The sequence below is a fragment of the Salarias fasciatus genome, chromosome 10 (genome assembly GCF_902148845.1).
Source record: "Salarias fasciatus chromosome 10, fSalaFa1.1, whole genome shotgun sequence".
NCBI classification, from domain to species: domain Eukaryota; kingdom Metazoa; phylum Chordata; class Actinopteri; order Blenniiformes; family Blenniidae; genus Salarias; species Salarias fasciatus.
Window position 1 is genome coordinate 3430986 of NC_043754.1, and position 19123 is coordinate 3450108.

Genomic DNA, 19123 nt, shown 5'->3' on the forward strand with positions numbered 1-19123 from the left:
ATTCACCCCATCAAAGATTCTGTTTTGTAAAACATGCTGTTCAACCCCTGTAGTATTTACACAGCACTATCATGTCTGTTTTTACTGATTTGAACTGCAGTTTAAAAAAGCAGAATATTAGTTGTCAGCCCTGTGCAGGCCATAAAAGGGTTTTTACAGATTCCTTTTTAACCGTTTAGTGTCCCTTAGATGAGGAAATTCTCCATTTGCAATTTGCCGAGAAGACATGAGACGTGAGTTGTGATCTGCGTCAGTGAATTACAGGAAAATATAGGTCACAGTGTTTTGCACAAGTTCTCATTAATATCATGTTGCTGCAGATCTGAGTTGTCAACCTGATCCCTCCTCTTTGATCAGATCTCAGTCATTATCTCACTGGAGTAGTGCTGAATGGGCCTGTTCAGGAATGTAATATTGCCAAGTCATGCATAAATCCACAAAGCATGGAAACTAAAATATCGTGAAATAACGTCACAGTTCATCACAGCTCTTCAGCTGAGCAGAACCAGAGAGAAACATCCAATGACGAGCTCAGAGGTGTTCCTTATACTCAAACAGAGAACAGAAACAGTCATGGAATCTGCACTTGCTCTCAGAACTGTGATGATTGTGACGGCTGTGGCCCTCAGTGGAGCAGTGCCCAACACACCTCCACCCAGTGAAGGACAGGTCTCCAAAGCCCAGGTAAGCATCACAGCTCACATGTTGTGTTGCATCCTGGATTTGTTTACCTTGACATACTCAAGGGAGCAAAGTTGTTGGGGTTTTCTGTCTTGTTGTCTTGAAATCTGAAGGGTAAATTATCTACAAGTCTTTGGACATTGGTTTACACTGTTAGTTGAAGTTCTAACAGTCACATCACCTCAAGAGAACCCTGAAGGCTGGAGTCACATCACCTCCTGGATCGACACCTTATCATTGACCTGTCCATACCGTTGTTTTTCCTGGTGAATCAAAGAAAGAACCGTAAGATTTTAAAAAACATGTCTTTTTTTAAACTTTCCTGATGTTTCTAACTTGTTTTTGCTTTTACTCTTGAAGGTTCTGTTGAAGTTTGCTAAATAAAGTTTCCTTTAACACCTGACATTTTTTGAGACACCTGTTTATATATTTTTTTGCTCAGCAGTGCAACACATTCATGTATTTACTGAAAAGAGAAATGAATAGTGCTAATGATGTGTTTAACTATAGGATTAGGTAGGATAAGGTGCTTTATTGGTCATTATACAGTGAGTGTACAACGAAATCATCCTCTGCATTCAACCCATCCATCGATGCCACTGAAGCATTCCGTAGGAGCAGTGGGCAGCTGCGGGGAGCGCCCAGGGACCCACCTCCAGATGGAGAGCCAGGCTAATGGTCAGATCACCTAACTGGAGGATTGACCTAGTGCGTGTCATCAGATGATGGGGGAAACCCGTCCAGACACAGGGAGGAACATGCAAACTCCACACAGAAAGGCCCATACGGTCCGGGAATCGAACCCGTGAGGCAAGAGTGCTAACCACTCATCCACCATGCTGCCTATAATAATGTGTATTAGACCAATTTCATACAGTGCATCATGAAGACATGATCAGAAGGATGACAAACAACACGCAGCTATGACAGGTAGTAAAACCAACTGTGAAATAATTGTATTTGTAGAAATGTCTGATCACCTGTTTTTAGATTTTTTCAGGCGAAATGTGGCCTGAAATAATTTGTACCCCCCCTGTAACTTAGGCAAGAAGTGAGCTAGTCCGTTGAAACTCTCCAATATGATCAGTCTCAAACAGAAACGATGACAAAATAAATCTCATGATGCTAGTTTATGATTTGACCATTCTTAAGGTGTGTGTGTGTGTGTGGGGGGGGGGGGGGGGGGGGGATACAGATTTTTTTCAGGTGAAATGTGGCCTGAAATGACGCTCAAGATTGAGCAACAATCGCGTCATTACATTGGCTTTGTAATGACTTTGTCATCGTTCAAAAAATTTGCGTCGCGTCCGGTGGAAACACGGGATTACGATTAGTTGTTCAGCACAATTTTAGCTATTTGAGCACCATGGACAGCGACGTGGAATTTTCATTATTCAGCGACCTGCTGATTATCTAGCACCATAACTGGTGGTTGGCTAGTTCAGCACCACGGACAGCGCCACGGACTTTACCAATAGTTTGCTCAAACCTGGGTCAGATAAAGGATACGAAAGGAAACGAAGGATAGAAGGTCAATGACCTCCAGCAATGATGGATACAATTCTAAAAGAGTAAAAATATATATTATAACCTTTAAATTAGTGCTGACTCACCCAAAGAAAGAAAAATAGTTCCCTGTCTCTGTGGAAGAACAACCCACAATTCTGGGCAGAAGTATTATCAAGTCACACATGATCAACCCAGACAGGACAACAAGTGTACGAGCAACATGTGTGGCCTGTCGCTAATGCAATAACCAAGCAGACACTGCAGTCCACAAGGCCAGACAGCCAGCATCACTGCCTCTGTCTTCACAAATATTGAATATGGAACAACTTACCGATGATGTCTTCATCCAGCGGTTGGGAGTCTGAATCTGATCCAGAAAAAAATGCCAACAAAAATGTTACCATGCAGCAAAAAAAAAAAAAAAAAAATCAATGCTGCCAACACGAAATTTCCAGAGTCCAAATTGTCCAATATAAAAAATCTCCAACAGTTTGAACATGCCAATCTCTGACTTTTTTCCAAATTATGTACTGTGGCCTCATATCTTATAGCACAATCCTGCTCTCCTTCATCCTTGCAAACCTTTTAGCCACCTTGTTCCTATCAATGACAACGTCCCTCTATTCATAGCAAAGTGAGCTTTGAGAGTCTGGCCTCGCATGCCCGCCATCATGTCACATTACCTCTTAAGCATATTTCAGAAACGCTCTGATCTGGACATTTTTTTCTCCATTTTTCCACTTATATCTTTACAAATGCAGCAGTAGGAGACCGGCTTTAAGACTTCCTGTTATTTTTTTTCTTTCAGTCTGGTGGTGCACCTGTTGAGCTAAACTGAAAACATTCACATTTTTTCTTGTTAATTGAAAACTTTTTTTTTTAGCCTAGTTACATATGAAAAGGCTAGATGCAAGTTATATGGTATAAGCAATGTTCATGTTGACATATTTGATCATGTAAACATGAACACTAAAAGTCAGACATGTTCAAGGATCTCAGTCTCTTCCCTGATGGCAGCAGGCTGTACAGTTTCTGGCCAGGGCGTGTGCTGTCTTACCAGATCTTTTTTCCTCTGCTGATACAGCGGGAGATTGCGATGCTCTCCAGAGGGGGCAGAGGGCAGCCGATGATTCTCTCTGCCATCCTGATAACCCTCTGCGGAGCAGGCCGCAAACCAGACAGTCCCACAGTTGGTCAGCACAGACTCTATAGTGGCCCTATAGAAAGACACCTGCAGCCTCTCCTGCAGATGGTTCCTCCTCAGCACTCTGAGGAAGTGGAGTCTCTGCTGAGCTTTTTAACCAGCGCTGCTGTGTTGACTTCCCAGGTGAGGTTCTCTGGTAAATGAGTCCCCAGGAACTTGAACGAGGCCACTCTCTCCACTCAGACCCCGTTGATGGACAGTGGAGCATGGACACCCTTATGCCTCCTGAAATCAATGACCATCTCTTTGGTCTTCTTGGTGTTCAGCTCCAGTCCAGATTGTTCCTGAGACACCACCCTGCCAGCGCCTGTATTTCCTCCCTGTACGCCGTTTCATCACCCCCTGAGATGAGGCCAACCACAGTGGTGTCATCGGCGAACTTAATAATGGTGTTTGAGGAGTGAATGGGTGTGTAGAGGGCGTACAGGAGGGGGCTCAGTACACAGCCCTGGGGGGAACCAGTGCTGAGTGTCAGGGTGGATGAGTAGAGCTGACCCACCTTCACAACCTGTGGTCGCTTGGTCAAGAAGTTCTTGATCCAGAAGCACATCAGGGGGTCCAAATCTAGGTCCACCAGCTTCTCCACCAGGATGTCAAGGCTGATGGTGTTGAACGCCGAGCTGTAATCGACGAACAGCCTCCTGACGTAGGTTCCTGGGCATTCTCGATGGGTCAGGGCTGTATGAAGAGCCATGGAGATGGCGTCATCCGTGGACCGGTTTGCTCTATAGGCGAACTGGTGTGGATCGAAGTTCTGGGGGAGACAGGCTTTAAGGTGCTGGAGAGCAAGCCTTTCAAAGCACTTCATCATCACAGACGTCAGTGCCACTGGTCTGTAGTCATTCAGGTCTCTGATGGCTGTGGTCTTGGGCACTGGGATGATGGTAGCTGCCTTTAGACAGGGTGGCAGTTCAGCCAGTGACAGGGATGAGTTGAAAATCCCCGTCATAACTCCTGCTAGCTGGTCTGCACAGGCACGAAGCACAGTTCCAAGAACACCTTCTGGTCCAGCAGCTTTCCTTGTATCTGTCAAAGCGGAACAAATTCTCATAGATGAAGACATAAATGTGACAGCATCAGTACAGTACAATGTGCTGTACATTTTTTATTAATTTATTGAGGCAATGTGGCATTCATTCAAGTACACAAACTGTTCCTGCTGTAATCTACTGATTAATAAAAAGTGTGTCTAATATTACAAGACTTAGAGAGAGAGAGAGACCTCCAGACTGGACACGTTTTGTCCAACACAATTTATCTATAGAAGTGCAGAGGATTTGGTGCAGCGCTTTGGAAAAAATGCAGTGAACATTTACCTCTTTTTAGTGACATGAAGGTACGTATGTTTAGTGTTCTCTTTTTGTCTGATGTGCACATAAGTCCTGTCTGCAAATGATTGCAAACAAGTAAGTATGTGACATCAAACTAATACATTTTTTTTTTTTTTTTTTTTTTTTTTTTTATTATTTTTCATTTAGCAATGTCTGGATGAAAAAAAAATTGGGGCTTAACTCCGACGGGCTGGTTTTTCTGCACCACGGAACTCGGGCGCCATCTGGTGGCAGAACTTTGGTATTACAGTATTACAACCAGACTAGTTTAAGGAGAACTGACTTAGAGGAAAATGACGGATAAACTGTTTTTTTACTGACAGTAAAGGCCGGTATGGGCTTTAAATGCAAAAGTTACTAACCTGAATAAACAAGGCACCTGTGTAATGGCAGGACAAATCCTGTAAAAAAAAATAAACAAATAAAAAACGTACAGTAGCCCATACCTGCAAATACTCCCACCCTGAAGGAAAAAAAATACTTTTAATGACTTCTAATGAGCCTTAATTCCACAGTGACTATGACATGTGCCACAATGTACCTTCCAAATTGACTCCCCATCCATCTTGAATCCAAATGTGTTTAATATTAATTGCAATCAAATACATCATACAGTTATACACGTATTAAGGAAAAAATGCTGGCATGAATTACAGGTTCTAAACAACACACGTACTAAGGTAGTGGTGTGTGCATGTGCATGTGTGCATGGGTGTGTGTGCGCATGTCTGACCGACTGATGAGTTTGAGGAGTGCAGAATGATGAACATAGTAAAAACCAAAAACTGGGATTAGCCACGCCCACCTATCAAAAGGAAACACTGAGTGGTAAATCCTTTTCTTTTTCAGGACAGGAAAATGATAAAACTAATTGAATTTACGTTTTTTTGTTATTGGACACAAACCAACTAAGAGGGAAGGACTCATTTTGTGGAATCTTATGTATGTATTAAAAAAAAAGAATATTGAAATAATTAAGTTTTAAAATAAATTTCTATGAGGCAAACAAATAAAACACAAGTTCAACAAAACTCAAGAAATCACTCCCATCCCAGTACTAATGGGAGTGATTTCGACTGATCACCACCTAGTGGTGAGTTGGATTCGCTAGCGAAGGAGGAAACCAAACAGACTTGGCAGACCCAAACGTGTTGTGAGGGTCTGCTGGGAACGTCTGGTGGAACCCTCTGTCAGCATGGTTTTCAGCTCCCACCTCCGGGAGAGCTTCTCTCATGTCACGAGGGAGGCTGGGGACATTGAGTCCGAGTGGACCATGTTCTCCACCTCCATTGTCGAAGCAGCTGCCCGGAGCTGTGGTCGTAAGGTCTCCGGTGCCTGTCGTGGCCTTGTTGGCTCATGGGACTCCCGAAGCAGCTGACGGGTACCGGCAGGCCAAGCGAACTGCAGCCGGAGTGGTTGTGAAGGCAAAAACTCGTGTCTGGGAGGAGTTCGGGGAGGCCATGGAGGAGGACTATCGGTCAGCCTCGAAGAAATTCTGGCAAACCGTCCAGTGCCTCAGGGAGGGGAAAGCAGGTCTCCGCCAACACTGTTTACAGTGGAGGTGGGGAGCTGTTGACCTCAATTGGGGATATTGTTGAACAGTGGAAGGAATACTTCGAGGACCTCCTCAATCCCGTCGCCACATCTTCAGTGGAGGAAGCAGAGGCTGAGGTCTCAGAGGTGGACTCGTCCATCACCCAAGCTGAAGTCACCGAGGTGGTCGGTAAACTCCTCGGTGGCAAGGTACCGGGGGTGGACGAGATTCGCCCTGAGTATCTGAAGTCTCTGGATGTGCAGGGACTGTCATGGTTGACACGTCTCTGCAACATCACGTGGCAGTCGGGGACGGTGCCTCTGGATTGGCAGACTGGGGTGGTGGTCCCCCTGTTTAAAAAGGGGGACCGGAGGGTGTGCTCCAACTATAGGGGGGATCACACTCCTCAGCCTCCCTGGGAAAGTCTACTCCAGGGTACTGGAGAGGAGGATTCGACCGATAGTCGAACCTCGGATTCAGGAGGAACAATGCGGTTTTCGTCCTGGTCATGGAACAGTGGACCAGCTCTATACCCTCCATAGGGTGCTCGAGGGTTCGTGGGAGTTCGCCCAACCAGTCCATATGTGTTTTGTGGACTTGGAGAAGGTGTTCGACCACGTCCCTCGTGGTGTCTTGTGGGGGGTGCTCCGGGAATACGGAGTCCGGCGCCCCTTGTTAAGGGCCATCCGGTCTTTGTTTGACCGGAGTAGGAGTCTGGTCTGCATTTCCGGCAGTAAGTCGGACCTGTTCCCGGTGCATGTTGGACTCCGGCAGGGCTTCCCTTTGTCGCCGGTTCTGTTCATAATCTTTATGGACAGAATTTCTAGGTGCAGCCAGGGGCCGGAGGGGGTCCGGTTCGGGAACCACAGGATTTCATCTCTGCTTTTTGCAGATGATGTTGTCCTGTTGGCTTCATCGAACCCGGACCTACAGCATGCACTGGGGCAGTTCGCAGCCGAGTGTGAAGCGACAGGGATGAGGATCAGCACCTCCAAATCCGAGGCCATGTTCCTCGAGCAGAAGAAAGTGGCTTGCCCCCTCCAGGTCGGTGGAGAGACCCTGGCCCAAGTGGAGGAGTTTAAGTATCTTGGGGTCTTGTTCACGAGTGAGGGACGGATGGAGCATGAGATTGACAGGCGGATCGGTGCAGCGGCTGCAGTGATGCGGTCGTTGTATCGGTCCGTTGTGGTGAAGAGGGAGCTCAGCCGAAAGGCGAAGCTCTCGATTTACCGGTCAATCTACGTCATGACCGAAAGGACAAGATCCCGGATACAAGCGGCTGGAATGAGTTTCCTCCGTAGGCTGGCTGGGCGCTCCCTGATGGTGCGTTCACACCGGACGCATCGCAAGCGTCGTGAGCGGCACTTTTCTATGCAAAGTCTATGTGGACGAGCATCGTGGAGCGGCGGGCGGCGCGTCTGGAGCGTCAGTAGCGTCAGTAGCGTCAGTAGCGTCAGTAGCGTCGCTTTTCGAGCGTTTCCAGCGTCGACGCCCACGACGCGCGTCCCCGGCGTCAGGAGCGTCGTGAGCGTCGCTTTTTGAGAGTTGGGAAAATTGAACTTTCGACGCGCTGCCGCTGGGCGTCAACCAATCAGAGACGATCCCTCCGGTGCTACATCACTACGAGTGATCCGAGGACCGATGCGAGCCAGCCAGTGTTGCCAACTTGACGACTTTCTCGCTAAATCTGGCGACTTTCCAAAACCTCTTGGTGACTTTTTTTGGCAAAAGCGACTAGCGACAAACCTAGCGACCTTTTCTGGTGCTCTGGAGACGTGACAGGACGTCTCGTTGCTGTCGTCAATGAGCAGCAGGTGCTGCGTGAGCCCCTCCCCCGTCCCAAAGCACTCACAAGCGGTCAGTCTCAGCAGCGCTCCCCGCTGCAGTCAGAGCAGAGAGGAGCAGACCAGCCAATAGCGACTTTTCCGACGACGACGCGGTCTAGCTTTATTTAACAAATAAAGCCAAGCCACTCTCCTGATGCGATCCGCCATAGCTGGAAACAGAAATCAGCCTCCGGCGCGCCAATAAACTGACGCGCGTCGCAAGCGTCGCAAGCGTCGCGAGTTTTAAGACCACCTGGTGTCAAGCATCATGCTTGAAGCGTCACAAGCGTCAGCTTCGAGGCGTCCCAAGCGTCGACGACGCCCGCGACGCGTCCGGTGTGAACGCACCAGATAGGGTGAGGAGCTCGGTCACCAGGGAGGAACTCGGAGTAGAGCCGCTACTCCTCCACATCGAGAGGGGCCAGCTGAGGTGGCTTGGGCATCTGTTCAGGATGCCTCCTGGACGCCTCCCTGGGGAGGTGTTCCAGGCATATCCCACTGGGAGGAGACTCCGGGGAAGACCCAGGACGCTGGAGAGACTGTGTCTTTCAGCTGGCCCGGGAACACCTTGGGATCCTCTCAGAGGAGCTGGAGGAAGTGTCTGGGGAAAGGGAAGTTTGGGCATCCCTGCTGAGACTGCTGCCCCCGCGACCCGGCCCCGGATAAGCGGTTGAAAATGGATGGATGGATGGAATAAATCACTGAAAATGCCATGTTCGTTTTCCAAAGCTAAATGTTTGAACTGTGCTGATTATGAAAGCCTATTGTCAACATTTCATTGGAGGAGAGCGCTGTCAGCCACAAGTGCTGTGTGGTGATTGGATGATTCACAACACATGGCATGACGTGACGTTCACTGCAGGATGAAGCCACAGGATGAAAAAACGTAAGTTCCATCTCTGTGGAATGTAATTTGGTTGAAGGTTTGTGAAAATTTGCAAGGCAGTGGTTTGTTTTTTCTGTTCTTGTAGTTTTTGTACAAACTTGTGGGCAAATGTGACAAACAGTGAAGCGAGCTCGCGAGGCTGGTCAGGCTAGCATATTGCTATGAACTTGCTAGCTCGCTAAGCTACATCGAAGGTGCGATTTTAATCCATTTAATTTTTTGTTAAATTCATCAAGTCTCTCCTCACTATCCATAACTCAGGGCCTGTGGATTATGTGCACTGAAGTTGTGCTTGAGTAGGATAAAATGCTTAAAGGTTGGACTATTCAAGTCTCTGACAGTAAAATTGCGGTTGTTTTTACTGCTTGTAAGTGTTAATTCAGGATTTGCTATAGACCGACATGGAGGCATTTACAGCTTCTCGATGCACCTTATTATTGAAGCCAAACACCATCCAACCATGAACTTTTGTCAGGAAGAAATTGTGAAACAACATCAAGAGAAAGCAGACGTGGGGGAAAAAAAACTGCAAAAAAAAAAAAAAAAACTTTAATCAACAACAATGGAATCTGATAACCAGCCTCACATATCACACACAATGTGGAAAAAAAACACGTCTTCACAACTAACACACAGCGGAAAACTGAAACAAAAAGGGAGAAAAAAAACACCCTAACTGTTTCAAATACAACAAAACAATTGGTAAAATAGCTTGAGAAAAATTCTGGATAAAAAAAATCAATCCAGCTTTATTTATATAGCGTCAAATACAACATAGTCATTTCTAGGCTGCTTTTACAGAGAATACCTAACAGATCCCCATGAGCAAGCATAAGTGACTGTGGAAAGGAAGAACTCCCTTTTCAAAGTAAGAGACCTGTCGAACCAGGCTCAGAGGGGGCGGCTTTCTGCTGTACCAGTTGGGATGAGGGGATAGAAACAGAAAAAAGAATAGCACAGACAGATTGATTCTCTGAATCAACTCGGTGTTGCTCCGCTTGAAGCAGGTGGTTCAATATGGGAGTCCTCAGATGGAGATCCTTGGGGATCCTGAGACGGACAGCAGGAGGGAGAGAGTTCCTGGACTAGAAGAGAGACGACGGTTAATGATATGTAGCAGTGAAACGTGGGGTGAGAAAAGGAGACAAGACAGCCTCCCTAACTTGATGGCTGTCAGTGGCTCTTCTGAACTGAAGTCTTTGTCCAATCTTTTTTTTTATAAACATTAGGATGACCAGCCGTCCACTTTTCCAACCCAGCATATTGTCTGTGTGGTCAGGTCTGGGCCTGGAGGGTTGGTGTCCTGCATGTCATGTTTTAGGTCTGGTTACTGGACTTCTTTGCTGATGTTTTGTTTGTTTGTTTGTTTGTTTGTTTTTTTGCTGTTGCGTTGTGCCTTTTTCTGTTGTGTTGTGGATTTTTTGCAGTTGCAAGTGGCCATTTTCTGTTACATTTGGATGTTAATGTGTGTTGTGTAACACGTGCTTTCCACATCAATTCTCATAAATCAGAATTATAGATCAGTCTATTAAGGTACTGTTTGTCTGTAGTCTGCAATTGTGAACCAGTATGGAAGGCTCTCAGCCATACATGTCAAACTTTAACCTCCACATTGAGACATGCAGAATCCACTTGAGCTGGGGAGCATGATGTTTATGCTGACCCAGTTTCACATATTGAAACATGAGTGAAGTCCAAGCAGCTCATGTGGAACAGTTTTGGATGCCGGGATCTCTCTCCATTTCTCATTATGCAAGTGATTCAGCAGGCAATGTTGAGGTAACACTGCCATCTACTGAGCAGATATCGAAAACACACATTCATGCACAATGAAAATGGAACCAAGAGATTTAAATTTGATGTGGAAAGTAACTCTGGTTGATTTATTTTGACATCCATCGTGCAGCAACACACTCATGCAGTTTAAGAAAACATTAAGCAAAACAAAAAGCAAGGAGAGTTTCATGGAGACATGTTCTGCAACGCTTCAACTGGATGTTGACTCGAATGTGAGAAAATATCATGCTTTCAAACAAAAACTATAGTATCTGCATACATGTTAATACTGATCCACTCTCCCATCTTTAACTGTGGAAGGAGGCAAGTACACACCCTGAACAGTTCACCTGTGTATTACAGGGCAAAAATGGAAAGACAGAATCACACACACACCCACATTCACACAAAAGTAGTAATAAATTACCCTGAAAAATAAACGGATAGTATTAATACATTGCACGTGGTTCCATCAAGTGTAAACAATAAACTGGGATTTCTTCCCTGACACAGGAGTGCTGTCCACAGTGTGCGGAGTTATATCTGGACAACTTCAACATTATTCTCTTTCTCTGTGTAATTTAATGTAATACTCTGTCCGGCATGATGTGTACCAGATCAAATATCCTATATAGCTGCCAAGTTGAATATGTGCAGAGGTGTTACTGTGAGCTGCAACAAATAAACAATCGCAATGAGCTGACAGGAGACAAGAGTACATTATGGAACTGATAATGTTCTCTGCTTTTTATAAGCAGCTTGTTCTATTGCAAGCACAATCACACAAAGCCTCCCGGCATGTAAACACGCAGGAAACTGTATTCAAAGCTATATGTTGGGAGTAAATATTGCCACACATTATTAGACCAATAGAGAACTGATTTCTGTCTCTACTTTAACCATGCCCCTTCAAATCCATGGCTTCTCTTACATGACTCCTGAGCAGTGGTACATGTGAAGGCCTGGTAAGATGTAATTGATCCTGCATCAGCTCCTGAACTTCTTGCAAGCTGGCAGGGATTGTATATGTCACAGATATCAACCATGTCCGACACGCTTATTTACACTTTAATCTCCACTAAGAGCAGGTAGATAGACGACACATCTAGCTGCATCCTTATCTTGAATCTTTGCCCTCCAATTCAGAAAATCCTATTTGTGTCCTTGACCAATCAGAGACAGCTTCCTCCAGTGGGAACACAGTGACCTGCCTTTGGAACAATGAGAAGGAAGTGCTCTATAATACATTTTTCTCTCTCTCTCTTTCTCTTGTAAATAAACGATGCACAAACTCAGAATTTGCCACCATCTGCAGTCATGACCTGGAAACTGCGATGACCCGGTGTGTGTTTTTGTCTCTCTCCTTCTTTTTTTTTGCTCAGGGGAAATAGCTGAGTTTTTTGTGCCCAGATGCCATTCATTCTCTCAGTGTGAACCCAACGGAGGACTGAGAAGTGTTAGAAGTGCGCTCCAGGAAAGTGATCCACTTATTTATAGACCCTTAATTAGACTGGCTCTCTGGAGCTTTTACTGGGTTAATGATGAATTTTTTCCCTCTTTCTGTGTCTGTTTCTTTGGTCGGCCTTCTCCTCCCTTCCCCCTCAGCAACCCTGTATCAGTCCTCTCGCCCTCAGAGGCCCCTTCCATCACCACACCCTGCACTCAAGTTATGATGCAGTTCGTGGGCAGCTCACTCTTGCCCCACATTGCCACTGGGGCTCCACCGCGGGATTTATTTGAGCTTAGGACTCAGTGTGGATCAAACACCAGCTAAACGGTGAGTTTGCCCCGTCTTTATGATTTATTGCTTAAAAACACAACGGTGTGATGCTACAGCCCTGCTTTGTTTCATGCTCTGTAATCTCTCTGAAATTGATTCCAGATTATGATATTCCTCATCCTGATGTGTGTGTGTGTGTGTGTGCTCAGTGTTCAGTTTCTCTTTGTGCCCCTGCGTTAGAGTTACTCAACAGGTCGGAGTTGTTTTGGTAGATGGGATTGCGCAATCTGAGCAGAGCTGTGCTACTGTGTCTCAGACAAGCAGAAGTGCTGTTATGAAACTGTTCAGAAGGATGTTAACAGTACACTGAAATGGTCGTATTGAGGAGAGGAACAGCTCATACAATAATGCACGTTTTTTTTTTTTTTTTTTTGTTTTTTTTTTTTTAAGAAGTGTGTGATATTGCAGAAATTATTAAACAGGATCTTTTTGGTTGATCTCAGTTTGTGTTGACACACTATCTCGCTCTCTTGTTAGATAATGAGAAGACAAATGAGAGGCTGCTGTAATATATAGTGGTACACGAGCAACATTGGCAGTGTGCTTCAACATGTGTGTGTGACCTTGATGTTTAAAATCTGTGTTGTGCAGGTTTTGTTTTCACCCTGTAGGGTTATATTTTCCCCACTCTGATACTCAACTAATCTGAAATGTATGATCAACCTCAATGTGTTCTGAACCTACTTGTTGGATTCACAGCATCTTGGCTCTTTGGGTTGGCAGATCAAAAATGTTTCTGCCTCCTACAGCAGGAATCTAAAGCAAAACTGAAAAAAACTGAAATCCCTGCATGTTTAAAGTGATATCCTGTCCCACTGTAACTCCAGGGCAGCTTCTGTAGCGTCAACACCTAATGAGTGAGAGTGCATGGAAACAGGCACCAGAGGCCCAGACCTTAGGCACAGGATAGACGGATTAAACTGTGTGAGTGTGAGTGTGTGTGTGTGTGACTGACAATTCCACCAGATGGTGTGTTGCATACCTCAGTGTCAGAGTCCCCATCTCACTGCTCACTGGCAGATTCCTGAGGCTCTGTAGTGAGACGCTCACATGCTTGTAGCCATGTGCATAAAGGTGTGTTGATGTCCTTTGAGTGAACGGAAGGATGAAACAAAAAACTAGATTTTATCTTACATTAAAGAAAACATTACACAAAGTATATCACCAGGGAAGAAAATGCATTCACAGAAACATAAACAAGCTTTGCATGCGCTCTCAGTACCAACGCTGTTGCTAATTAAAGTACTCATTAGGTCTTGCACAGGCCTGATTGGGTTACCAGTAATCTGCAAGATGCAGAAGAAGGCAAACACCGGCTGGTCAGTCGGTGTGTGGGAGGATGTATTAGAGAGTGTCTGGGAGGGATGTTACATGTGTACTGTTTCTGTTTGTTTTGGACATATCCTGTATCAGTTTTAGATTTGAGAACCAGTGTACATGATGCCCCGCTGAAGGCCTTCTCGTTTGTGCTGGCAGACGTCATTGCAGGTGGACGACATGGCAGAGTGCGTGGCCCCAGGTGAATTAATCCAGAGACGTCCAAGTGTGGAAGTGCCAAATGGAGAGCCGGCAGGTAGAAACAAACAACACACAACGCTTCACGAACAGTACAACTGAACAGCAGACCAGACTTGGGCTTGGAGATATGTATGTTCTATGCCTGCTTTTCAAATGTGTCTCACTGTCAATAGACTCAGAGTTTCCTGCGGACGAAAGGAAGCAGAAGGACCGGGAAGAGCGTGAGGCTCTGGTGTTATGGAAAAAGCCTGTCCAAACACTCTACTACTTCACTCTTGAGCTGCTCATCACCCTTGAATCGTGGATAAGCAGGTGAGGATATAAGTGGAGTATGCTTCAGCGGCTTTCTGAACTTAGAAAACTCAAGCTCAATTGAGGTTTTTTTTTTTTTTTTTTTTTTTTTAAAGTATAAACCCGAGTTATTGTCTGTGCATTAATGGTCAGGTGACAGTTTTGACAAAAGCACAAGTAACAAGAATAACAAGCAGCATGCAGTAAAAAAAAAACTGTTTGTTTCTTAACCCATCTGGGATTCTGGGCATCGTCTGTTCAGCACAGTTTGAGCTCATGAGCCATCTTTTTCTTCCCAGAAATTTGCAAAAATTGCTAAATTGTTGAAATAGTTTAATAAAAATATGTGATCAAACATTAACTACTGTTTGCCAAGCATTGGCCCATATTAGCTGAGATCAGCTGATCATACGGCACACTTGTGTAAAAATGCTCGCAAGTACTGAGTAAGAAGAAGAAGAAATAAAGGATCCGTTCGATCTGTTATTGAACCGTTTATTTTTTTATGCCCTTACTCTAACATTCAGACTGTCAGATTTGGAGATCATTCAGGGGGGGCTGGCTGCTTAAATATCATGCAAAGCATGATTCAATTTAAATCCAATTTAATTCAATTTTATTTCTGTAGCGCCAAATACAACACAGTCATCCCACGGCACTTTTACAGAGAGAAACCCAACAGTTCCCCATGAGCACGCAGAGGAGACGGTGAAAGAAAAAACTCCCTTTGAGAGGAAGAAACCTGCAGAACCAGACTCGCGGAGTCTGTGTGCTGTTCCGTTTGGTATTGGGGGACAGAAGAAGAGAAGCTGATAGGACAGACACAGACAACAACAAGCTAACAGACATAAATCCACACGCTGCAGATCTAATTGATGGGCTTTGAGTGTCAGATATTTCACAGGATCAGAGTTTTTTTTTTCTTGTTGTTGGATCTTCGCCGATAAATCAACCCTTCAGACACAGCCTTTGTGCTTTCTTTTTCTTTTAAACATTTTGTTCAGGTCTCAGTCCTTTGTGGGGATATCTGAATGGCTTCATCGACTTAAAAATAAATTTGTATGGATCGGAGAAGGTAATTAAAGGAACCCAGCAGTTTCTAATGTGTTGCTGCAGTCTGCTCTCCACCTGGTAATATTACTGTGAATATAACCAGAGGTTAAACTGATAAAGCTGCTCGTTATTCCAATGATTCCATCACAGAGTTGACGTGAGCAGAGCAATTGACCTTTGGATTTATGACGCTGTTAATACTGTGTCATTCTCAGGAGAAGACACGATGTGTTGGTTTGAAAAAACAAACAAAAAACAACCCTCCATACATATTGTAACTATTAGAACTAAGTTGATGTTGTCATCAAGATAAATTTCACATTTTTTGCCACATTTTTATCAAGCCAAGAAGGTTCTGTCAGCCTGACAAAGAGAAAGTAGCACAACGATGAAGCATCAGAGCAGATAACGTCAGAGTTCCCGTGCGCTGCACAGCACGTCTTTTTACACACCTCGTATTCTGTGCGAGCCCAGAAGAAGGTCAGGGTGTTCTCTCCGGGGGGAACTATGCGGTTGAGCGTGTCAGGACAACGTGTTTATTTTCTAAACTACAAGAGGATGTGGTGAGCCGCAAGCACCACGAGCAGCGTTCTGACAGAGAGAAGCTGCTATTCACCAACACTCAAAACACATGCTGCTGCTGCCGCTGCTGCTGGGCCATCCATGCAAACACATTGGGGCTTTGTCTCCCGGCATGCGGAGAAGTCTATCCTGAATGAATTAGAAGTGGTTCATAATTTACAGCATGTGTGCAGCGAGGCCTCGGGGCAGCACACTGTCCAGTATTGTGGCTCTGAGCTTGTTTTTCTTGAAATGTAAATGGCTTGTGAAACAGTGAGGGGATTGGAGTGGAGGGGTTTTAAGGGCTGTTATTTTGTAAGAAATTATTACGGTCAATTTAATGCTAATCCCACACTTAAAAACCAGAAGCTCAACAGAAATGTGACACTGTCGCTGCCTCGAATCGGCAAATTACTCAGACAATACGCGGCACTTTAAAGACAGATGCAATTTTGTTTCTCATAAAGTTGTATAGACATTACTGCAGAAGAAGCAGTCCTCCATAAACACACACTTTGTCATCCATTAATCTGGATTATGTGCATTAAGTGCATCTTGACATTTCAGCAAATGACTCTTTCAGATCACCAGTCAGAAACGATACATCAGAACAACTTGGATATTACAGACACAACACAACACTGGGACCCGAGATGAGATGTTGGTGATGCTGCCATGAAAGCTAGCAAACTAGCATTAGCCTCAAAGTCAGGGTGTAAGGGTGAGATTGTAAAAACATACATAACGTAAGGGCTAAAGGGGAGGTTTTCTGAACATTTCACTGTATTTTGAACCAGAAGATTTCATTAAAGTTGGCTTCATGTTTAAATTGCTGTCATTGTTTTGTGAAAACAGACATTTTCATCTCGTATGCTCTGCGCCACAACAAAGAAAAACTTCAAAGTTTACATTTTAGGATTATTGTGGCACTGTTCAAACTCTGTATGTCCCCAGAATTAAAGTGTGTTTGGCATCCATTGTGTATTCTAAATGCGACTTTTGCTCCTCAGACTGTCCCATGCTTAGTTTATTCTTGATAATTCTTCTGTTACAGAAAAGTTACACGTTGTCGAGATGAAGAAAGCCAAATGTCTGTTAAATGGGGAATTAAGCGCAAGTGGAAGGTAAAAAGATTGCATAAACATTTTAACTGTCGACAATTAATGTTTACAAGACAAGACGCAATGCTCCCTTTAATGGAAAAGATTCTGTCAGTCAGATAATTGCATACGTTTATGAGATAGGTGTGTTGCTCAAGGAGCAAACACAAAAAAACGCTACTTGTTTTGGAACTTTGTAATTTTTTTTTCTCAATAAAAACTGAAGTTAAGTGAATAGAATCAAGTAAAACAGAAGCACATTGGTTTGCAGTCTTTACAGACGTGTTTCAGGAGGACTGGTGACTCTGAATTACCCGTGGGTGTCAGTGTGAGAGTGTGTGACTGTTTGTCTCTCTGTGTTTTCCCTGTGATGGACTGTGACCTGGACATGCTGTACCCTGCTTCTCCCCTCCGTCAGCTTGAACTGACTCAAGCACTCAATGACCCTGAATTAGATAAAGCTGTCAAGAAGATGGCTGGATGGACAAAGCCTTGACTAGCTGGATGTTTGAATTTTACACACAGATTTAGTTGATCAAATATTGAACAACAGCATTTTAATTGTACATTACTTAAAACTTAATTCACACTGGAATAGAATACCGTGTATTGTTTTCAAGGGACAGTTTCAATGCCGGTTTTTAATTACCAGTGAGAAAATACCAGTTGTAAGGAATTATGATACGGTGCTTTACACGTCAGGCATTGGAGTCATGTCATCTTTCACTGTGAATCACAGGAAGTTTAGCACTTAGAAAAAGCTAACAAAAACAAAACCTGCAGCTTTGCGTGACAAAGGCCGTGCATGCCGTGAGAGCTTGAGTTTAGAGTTAAACGCGCAGGTCTCACGCTCAGTGAGAGACAGTTGGCAGCCTTGTAATGTGCACAATGTTGAGCTGTATTATTGCAGTGTTATGTGACACATTAGCTGAGCCTGCAGCGCTGCGTGGGTCAGGCTAATGCACAGATCTTAAAACGACTGGATCCAGCTTGCCAGCCGGCCGAGGCCCCGGGGCCGGGGCAGGCGGGGGGATCATTACAGGCCATATTGGTACTCCCATAACATCAGGCCTCTGTTAACAGGCCTGCCGATTGACCTGAATAAAAAGCCGTAAGCCAAGCCAGGAAGGTGATGTTCTATATGCAGAATATAAAACCTAACTGAGGCGTAAGGCCAAACTTGAAATCATTTGGCAGTACATTATATTCGTTTTGTGCAGCATTCCACTCGTCAGTCAAAAGATACAGTCCAGGTTCATGTATGTTCACTTTACCATGCTGTCAAAGTTGTCAGGAAATGAATCCATATAACTATGGGTAAGACCAGGATGCACCTGGACAGGTCACCAGTTCATCACAGGACAAACACACACACACACACTCTCATATTCGCAAAGGGACAATTTAGTGTCACTCGCATGTTTTTGGACTGTGGAAGGAAACTGGTGTTCCTGGACGAAACCCACACATACACGGGGAGAACATGCAAACCCCACAAAGGAAGGCCCGGCCAGTATTCACCTGACTTTCTCCTTGGGAGGCAAGAACACTAACCACTGAGCCACCGTGCAGCATGATAGTAATAGATATTCACTAAAAGAATCATTTAGAATTGTATTGATTTGTTTCATAGTTCATGTTCCTAAAATTAATTCATTGCAGAGCTGATGATTATCCCACCTTATGATCATGACCTTCTCCTTCAGCATCTCTTTCATACTTTGAGGGAATATCTGACAAACATGAACATATACATGCAGTATTTTTATACCGTGAAAGGAAGCTGGAAGCTGGAGTACCCAGAGGGAACCCATGCATGTTTCATGGAATCTATAAGCGAATCATTTTCTCCATCATTATCGGCCAAATGCCTATAAGGCCAGGTTTTAAAATGGAAGTGTGTACACCTGTTGTATAGAACAGCATCGACAAAATAAAACCGTAATCTTGGAAGTTTAAACAGATCATGGGAGCACCAGTATGGCCGCTTGTTCAATTCTTGATCCAGCTTTGTTTTTTGTTTTTCTCTCTCTCCCTAAATGTTTTTTTTTTTAATTCAGTGGGTTAAGAACT

The 19123-nt window shown here is 44.5% G+C and overlaps 1 protein-coding gene across 2 annotated transcripts in view; it reads left to right on the forward strand.

Moving 5' to 3' along the window:
* Positions 1-12359: 12359 nt before the first annotated feature.
* LOC115395032 (vacuole membrane protein 1-like) overlaps positions 12360-19123 on the forward strand; it is a 61705-nt gene continuing 54941 nt past the window's right edge. Inside the window, exons 1-3 of one of the 2 annotated variants that reach the window (XM_030100370.1) lie at positions 12360-12524; positions 14004-14100; positions 14219-14357. In XM_030100370.1, the coding sequence (XP_029956230.1) occupies positions 14025-14100; positions 14219-14357 (215 nt within the window). In that variant the 5' untranslated portion in view covers positions 12360-12524; positions 14004-14024. Of the gene's footprint in view, positions 12525-14003; positions 14101-14218; positions 14358-19123 lie in introns of those variants that run through there. The other variant, XM_030100371.1, reaches the window with a different exon arrangement.